The sequence below is a fragment of the Salmo salar genome, chromosome 04 (assembly GCF_965601325.2).
Source record: "Salmo salar chromosome 04, fSalSal1, whole genome shotgun sequence".
NCBI lineage: Eukaryota > Metazoa > Chordata > Actinopteri > Salmoniformes > Salmonidae > Salmo > Salmo salar.
In genome coordinates, this window is record NC_138294.1 from 2,680,001 (window position 1) to 2,688,074 (window position 8,074).

Sequence of the window (8,074 nt, forward strand, 5' to 3'; positions counted from 1 at the left end):
CTCTCTGTCTCTCTCTCACACACACCATCATTCTCTCTCTCTCTCTCACACACACACACACACACACACACACACACACACACACACACACACACACACACACACACCATCATTCAGTCAGCTGGAGGGCACTATCGACACACTCCTAACCCGTGTGTGTGTGTACTACAGAGCGGTTACGGATGTCTCCCCGGATATTCGAGAAGGACGATGACCTCAACGGTCACATGGACTTCGTGGCGGCGGCCTCCTCCCTCAGGGCCAGGATGTACTCCATCGAGGTGGCCGACCGCCTCAAGACCAAACGCATCGCCGGGAAGATCATCCCCGCCATCGCCACGGCTACTGCTGCCGTCGCCGGGCTGGTGAGACAGCGCACGAGCTCACACTCCATGACATGGGTGGTCTAGTGGTGGTCTAGTGGTGGTCTAGGGAGGTCTAGTGGTGGTCTAGGGAGGTCTAGTGGTGGTCTAGGGAGGTCTAGTTGTGGTCTAGGGTGGTCTAGGGTGGTCTAGGGGTGGTCTAGGGGTGGTCTAGGGTGGTCTAGTTGTGGTCTAGGGTGGTCTAGTTGTGGTCTAGGGTGGTCTAGGGTGGTCTAGGGGTGGTCTAGGGTGGTCTAGTTGTGGTCTAGGGTGGTCTAGGGGTGGTCTAGGGTGGTCTAGGGGTGGTCTAGTTGTGGTCTAGGGGTGGTCTAGTGGTGGTCTAGGGTGGTCTAGTGGTGGTCTAGGGTGGTCTAGTTGTGGTCTAGGGTGGTCTAGTGGTGGTCTAGGGTGGTCTAGTGGTGGTCTAGGGGTGGTCTAGTGGTGGTCTAGTGGTGGTCTAGGGTGGTCTAGGGTGGTCTAGTTGTGGTCTAGTTGTGGTCTAGGGTGGTCTAGGGGTGGTCTGTGGTGGTCTAGGGTGGTCTAGTGGTGGTCTAGGGTGGTCTAGTGGTGGTCTAGGGTGGTCTAGTGGTGGTCTAGTTGTGGTCTAGGGTGGTCTAGGGTGGTCTAGTTGTGGTCTAGGGGTGGTCTAGGGGTGGTCTAGGGGTGGTCTAGTTGTGGTCTAGGGGTGGTCTAGGGTGGTCTAGTTGTGGTCTAGTGGTGGTCTAGGGGTGGTCTAGGGTGGTCTAGTGGTGGTCTAGTGGTGGTCTAGGGTGGTCTAGTGGTGGTCTAGTGGTGGTCTAGGGTGGTCTAGTGGTGGTCTAGGGTGGTCTAGTGGTGGTCTAGTGGTGGTCTAGTGGTGGTCTAGGGTGGTCTAGGGTGGTCTAGTGGTGGTCTAGTGGTGGTCTAGGGTGGTCTAGTTGTGGTCTAGTTGTGGTCTAGGGTGGTCTAGTGGTGGTCTAGTGGTGGTCTAGTGGTGGTCTAGTGGTGGTCTAGGGTGGTCTAGTGGTGGTCTAGTGGTGGTCTAGTGGTGGTCTAGGGTGGTCTAGTGGTGGTCTAGGGTGGTCTAGTGGTGGTCTAGGGTGGTCTAGTGGTGGTCTAGGGGTGGTCTATGGTGGTCTATGGTGGTCTAGGGTGGTCTATGGTGGTCTAGGGGTGGTCTATGGTTGTCTAGTTGTGGTCCTAGTTGTGGTCCTAGTTGTGGTCTAGTGGTGGTCTAGTTGTGGTCTAGGGTGGTCTGGGGTGGTCTAGTTGTGGTCTAGGGTGGTCTAGGGTGGTCTAGTGGTGGTCTAGGGTGGTCTAGGGGTGGTCTATGGTTGTCTAGTTGTGGTCCTACTTGTGGTCTAGGGTGGTCTGGGGTGGTCTAGTGGTGGTCTAGTGGTGGTCTAGGGTGGTCTAGTTGTGGTCTAGGGTGGTCTAGTTGTGATCTATGGTGGTCTAGTTGTGGTCTGGGGTGGTCTAGGGTGGTCTAGTTGTGGTCTAGGGTGGTCTAGGGTGGTCTATGGTGGTCTAGTTGTGGTCTAGGGGTGGTCTAGTGGTGGTCTAGGGTGGTCTAGTGGTGGTCCTAGTTGTGGTCTAGGGTGGTCTAGGGTGGTCTGGGGTGGTCTATGGTGGTCTATGGTGGTCTATGATGGTCTATGGTGGTCTAGGGTGGTCTAGGGTAGTCTAGTTGTGGTCTAGTTGTGGTCTAGTTGTGGTCTATGGTGGTCTATGATGGTCTATGGTGGTCTAGAGTGGTCTAGTTGTGGTCTAGGGTAGTCTAGTTGTGGTCTAGTTGTGGTCTAGTTGTGGTCTAGTGTGGTCTAGTTGTGGTCTAGGGTGGTCTAAGCTGCTATCTAGAACACACTCCATGACATCAGAGGGGACTCCTGGGTGGTCTAAGTAGTGGCTGCATCATGTGTTGGGTATGCTTGTCATCGGCAAAGACGAGGGAGTTTTTTTTTCCCCGGATGAAAAGAAACAGAATAGAGCTAAGCAGGTAAAAATCCTGGATGAAAACCTGGTCCAGTCTGCTTTCCACCAGACACTGGGAGATGAATTCACCTTCCAGCAGGACAATAACCTACAACACAAGGACAAATATACACTGGAGTTACTCACCGAGAAGACAGTGAATGTTCCCTGAGTGGCCGAGTTACAGATTTGATTTAAATCGTCTTGGAAACCTATGACAAGACTTTAAAATGTTTGTCTAGCCATGATCAATAACCAACTTCACAGAGCTTGAACAATTATGAGAAGAATAATGTGAAAATATTGTACAATCCAGGTGTGTAAAGCTCTTAGAGACTCACCCAGAAAGACTCCCAGCTCTAATGACTCTTAGAGACTCACCCAGAAAGACTCTCAGCTGTAATGGCTCTTAGACTCACCCAGAAAGACTCCCAGCTGTAATGACTCTTAGAGACTCACCCAGAAAGACTCTCAGCTGTAATGACTCTTAGAGACTCACCCAGAAAGACTCCCAGCTGTAATGACTCTTAGAGACTCACCCAGAAAGACTCCCAGCTGTAATCGCTGCCAAATGTGATTCTAACATGTATTGACTCAGGGGTTTGAATACTTTAAGTAAATCATATATTTATTTTAAATGGTAGTAAATTCATTTATTTTATCTTATCAGACTGGTAGTAAATGACTGAATCAAATGTTTATCAGTTTAATAGGTTTTTTTAACAGCTTGGATCTCTTCTTCCTGGTTTTGAATTGGTTTTTACGGAATCTGCTAGTCTGATTCAGTCACAGACCTAAATGGAACATACCAATGAATTCAGTGCTGTGTAGTTTTGGCTGATGACGGGAATTATCTGGGGGGGGGTCGCCTGGGGGGGGGTCGCCTGGGGGGGGTCGCCTGGGGGGGTCGCCTGGGGGGGTTGTCTGGGGGGGTCTCCTGGGGGGGTCGTTTGGGGGGTTTGTCTGGGGGTCGTCTGGGGGGGTTGTCTGGAAGTCTGGGGGGGTCGTCTGGGGGTCGTCTGGAAGTCTGGGGGGGGTCTCTGGGGGTCGTCTGGAAGTCTGGGGGGCGTCTCTGGGGGTCGTCTGGAAGTCTGGGGGGGGGTCTCTGGGGGTCGTCTGGAAGTCTGGGGGGGGTCTCTGGGGGTCGTCTGGAAGTCTGGGGGGGGTCTCTGGGGGTCGTCTGGAAGTCTGGGGGGGTCTCTGGGGGTCGTCTGTAAGTCTGGGGGGGTCTCTGGGGGTCGTCTGGAAGTCTGGGGGGGTCTCTGGGGGTCGTCTGGAAGTCTGGGGGGGTCGTCTGGAAGTCTGGGGGGGTCGTCTGGAAGTCTGGGGGGGTCGTCTGGAAGTCTGGGGGGGTCGTCTGGAAGTCTGGGGGTCTCTGGGGGTCGTCTGGAAGTCTGGGGGGGTCGTCTGGAAGTCTGGGGGGGTCTCTGGGGGTCGTCTGGAATTCTGGGGGTCTCTGGGGAGTGGTCAGTGAGTGGGTGTGCTGTGGTCCCCAGGTGTCGTTGGAGCTGGTGAAGGTGGTGGGAGGATACGGGTTTGAGTCGTTCAACAACTGTTTCTTCAACCTGGCCATTCCTGTCATGGTCCTCACCGAGGCTGCACCTGTCAAGAGGACACAGATCAGGTAGGAGACACACCTGTACACACACACACACACACACACACACACACACACACACACACACACACATACACCTGTACACACACACACACACACCTGTACACACACACACACACACACACCTGTACACACACATACACCTGTGCACAGACACACCTGTACACACAGACACACACACACAGACATGTACACAGAAACACAGACACACACCTGTACATAGACACACACACACACCTGTACACACACATACACACGTACAGACAGAAAATACATCTCTTTCTCTATTTGGGACCTCTGGGCTGTGTGGTCTCAACACTTCTCTGTCTCCCTCTGTCTCTCTGTCTCCCTGTCTCTCTGTCTCCCTCTCTCTGTCTGTCTCTCTGTCTCCCTCTCTCTGTCTTTGTCTCTCTCTCTCTCTCTCCCTGTCTGTGTCTCTCTGTCTGTCTCTTTCTCTCTCTCGGTCTGTCTCTGTCTATCACTGAGTCCTGTCTGTCTCTCTCTCTCTCTCGGTCTGTCTCCGTCTCTGTCTATCACTGAGTCCTGTCTGTGTCTCTCCTCCTCAGGAAAGACATCTCTGTCTCTCTCTCTGTCTGTCTCCGTCTCTGTCTCTCACTGAGTCCTGTCTGTGTCTCTCCTCCTCAGGAAAGACATCTCTGTCTCTATCTCTGTCTGTCTCCGTCTCTGTCTCTCACTGAGTCCTGTCTGTGTCTCTCCTCCTCAGGGAAGACATCTCTTTCTCTATCTGGGACCGCTGGACTGTGTGGGGTGACCAACACTTCTCTCTCTCTGACTTCATCAAGGCAGTGCTGGTGAGACTATATGAATTCTCTCTCTGTCGAGGGATTGATAGTCACATATCTATTGATCATATCCTTTTATCATATTGGTGATGATACTGTTGTTTTGACTGTGTTGTATTACAGGTGAATTATGGGATATATCCTACCATGGTGTTGACTGTGTTGTATTACAGGTGAATTATGGGATATATTCTACCATGGTGTTGACTGTGTTGTATTACAGGTGAATTATGGGATAGATCCTACCATGGTGTTGACTGTGTTGTATTACAGGTGAATTATGGGATAGATCCTACCATGGTGTTGACTGTGTTGTATTACAGGTGAATTATGGGATATATCCTACCATGGTGTTGACTGTGTTGTATTACAGGTGAATTATGGGATAGATCCTACCATAGTGTTGACTGTGTTGTATTACAGGTGAATTATGGGATATATCCTACCATGGTGTTGACTGTGTTGTATTACAGGTGAATTATGGGATATATCCTACCATGGTGTTGACTGTGTTGTATTACAGGTGAATTATGGGATATATCCTACCATAGTGTTGACTGTGTTGTATTACAGGTCAATTATGGGATATATCCTACCATAGTGTTGACTGTGTTGTATTACAGGTCAATTATGGGATATATCCTACCATAGTGTTGACTGTGTTGTATTACAGGTGAATTATGGGATATATCCTACCATGGTGTTGACTGTGTTGTATTACAGGTGAATTATGGGATATATCCTACCATGGTGTTGACTGTGTTGTATTACAGGTGAATTATGGGATATATCCTACCATGGTGTTGACTGTGTTGTATTACAGGTCAATTATGGGATATATTCTACCATGGTGTTGACTGTGTTGTATTACAGGTGAATTATGGGATATATCCTACCATGGTGTTGACTGTGTTGTATTACAGGTGAATTATGGGATAGATCCTACCATGGTGTTGACTGTGTTGTATTACAGGTCAATTATGGGATATATCCTACCATGGTGTTGACTGTGTTGTATTACAGGTGAATTATGGGATATATCCTACCATAGTGTTGACTGTGTTGTATTACAGGTGAATTATGGGATATATCCTACCATAGTGTTGACTGTGTTGTATTACAGGTGAATTATGGGATATATCCTACCATGGTGTTGACTGTGTTGTATTACAGGTGAATTATGGGATATATCCTACCATGGTGTTGACTGTGTTGTATTACAGGTGAATTATGGGATATATCCTACCATAGTGTTGACTGTGTTGTATTACAGGTGAATTATGGGATATATCCTACCATGGTGTTGACTGTGTTGTATTACAGGTGAATTATGGGATATATCCTACCATGGTGTTGACTGTTGTATTACAGGTGAATTATGGGATATATCCTACCATGGTGTTGACTGTGTTGTATTACAGTTGAATTATGGGATATATCCTACCATAGTGTTGACTGTATTACAGGTGAATTATGGGATATATCCTACCATAGTGTTGACTGTATTACAGGTGAATTATGGGATAGAACCTACCATGGTGGTCCATGGCGTAAAGATGCTCTATGTTCCTGTGATGCCTGGACACAACAAGAGACTAAAACTAACGTAAGCAACACACACACACACACACACACACACACACACACACACACACGTAAACACACACACGTAAACACACACACGTAAACACACACACACACACTGTGTCCTCCTGAATCACTGTGAATCTTAGTCTCTCATTCTCCTCTCCCCCCCCTTTCCTCCCTCTATCCCTCCCTCCCCCCCTTTCCTCCCTCTCTCCCTCCCCCCCTTTCCTCCCTGTATTCCTCCCTTTCCTCCCTCTTTCCCGCCCCTCCTCCCCTAGGATGCAGAAGTTGATCAAGCCGTCTGTAGACCGTCGCTACGTCGACCTGACCGTGTCCTTCGCTCCTGAGTCAGACGGTGATGAGGACCTTCCTGGACCCCCCGTTAGGTACTACTTCAGCCCCGACGGAGACGCTCACAGCGCCTGACACGCCCGGACCATAACCCCCCTCAGTCCCCTCAAACTAACCCCCCCTCAGTCCCCACAAACTAACCAAATATACCACCCCTCAGTCCCCTCAAACTAACCCCCCTGTACCTGCAAAACCCCAGTTGACAACAGTGGTGCTTCTTGAACAGGGGTGGATTCTAGAACAGGGGTGGATTCTAGAACAGGGGTGGATTCTAGAACAGGGGTGGATTCTAGAACAGGGGTGGATTCTAGAACAGGGGTGGAATTCTAGAACAGGGGTGGATTCTAGAACAGGGGTGGATTCTAGAACAGGGGTGGATTCTAGAACAGGGGTGGAATCTAGAATATATGTTGTTTCTAGAATATATGTTGTTTCTAGAATATATGTTGATTCTAGAATATATGTTGATTCTAGAATATATGTTGATTCTAGAATATATGTTGATTCTAGAATATATGTTGATTCTGGAATATATGTAGATTCTGGAATATATGTAGATTCTGGAATATATGTAGATTCTAGAATATATGTTGTTTCTAGAATATATGTTGATTCTAGAATATATGTTGATTCTAGAATATATGTTGATTCTAGAATATATGTTGTTTCTAGAATATATGTTGATTCTAGAATATATGTTGATTCTAGAATATATGTTGTTTCTAGAATATATGTTGATTCTAGAATATATGTTGATTCTAGAATATATGTTGTTTCTAGAATATATGTTGATTCTAGAACAGATGGTGATTCTAGAATATATGTTGATTCTAGAACAGATGGTGATTCTAGAATATATGTTGATTCTAGAACAGATGGTGATTCTAGAATGGGGGGATTCTAGAACAGGGCTGGCCCCATGGACCATTATTAGAGAAAGAGCATAGAGGTAGAAAGAGGGCTCTAGATGGATATAACCTGGTTTGATGAGTTCTCTTTCTACCTCTATGAGAAGAGGGTTGCAATTGACTGTGTACATAGTAGTCCCTCTGTGTTTTCTACTCAGATTTATAACACAGCTCTGACTGGTGTTTTCTGCTCTGGTTTAAAACACATCTCTGACTGGTGTTTTCTGCTCTGGTTTAAAACACAGCTCTGACTGGTGTTTTCTGCTCTGGTTTATAACACATCTCTGACTGGTGTTTTCTGCTCTGGTTTAAAACACATCTCTGACTGGTGTTTTCTGCTCTGGTTTAAAACACAGCTCTGACTGGTGTTTTCTGCTCTGGTTTAAAACACATCTCGGACTGCTATGCACATGCCTTAACTAACAACCTTGATGTGTTTGTCACGATGACGATGATGATGCTAAGAATAAAAACATTTGTGTTTACACACCCATA

General features: G+C 47.8%; 1 protein-coding gene across 2 annotated transcripts in view; it reads left to right on the forward strand.

Annotated features, from left to right (window-relative positions):
- The window catches only part of uba6 (ubiquitin like modifier activating enzyme 6), a 45,288-nt gene extending 37,214 nt beyond the window's left edge, over positions 1–8,074 (forward strand). The window contains exons 29-33 of one of the 2 annotated variants that reach the window (XM_082973844.1): positions 172–365; positions 3,809–3,936; positions 4,655–4,742; positions 6,245–6,339; positions 6,599–8,074. In XM_082973844.1, coding sequence (XP_082829970.1) covers positions 172–365; positions 3,809–3,936; positions 4,655–4,742; positions 6,245–6,339; positions 6,599–6,746 — 653 coding nt within the window. In that variant the 3' untranslated portion in view covers positions 6,747–8,074. Of the gene's footprint in view, positions 1–171; positions 366–3,808; positions 3,937–4,654; positions 4,743–4,956; positions 5,276–6,244; positions 6,340–6,598 lie in introns of those variants that run through there. The other variant, XM_082973845.1, reaches the window with a different exon arrangement.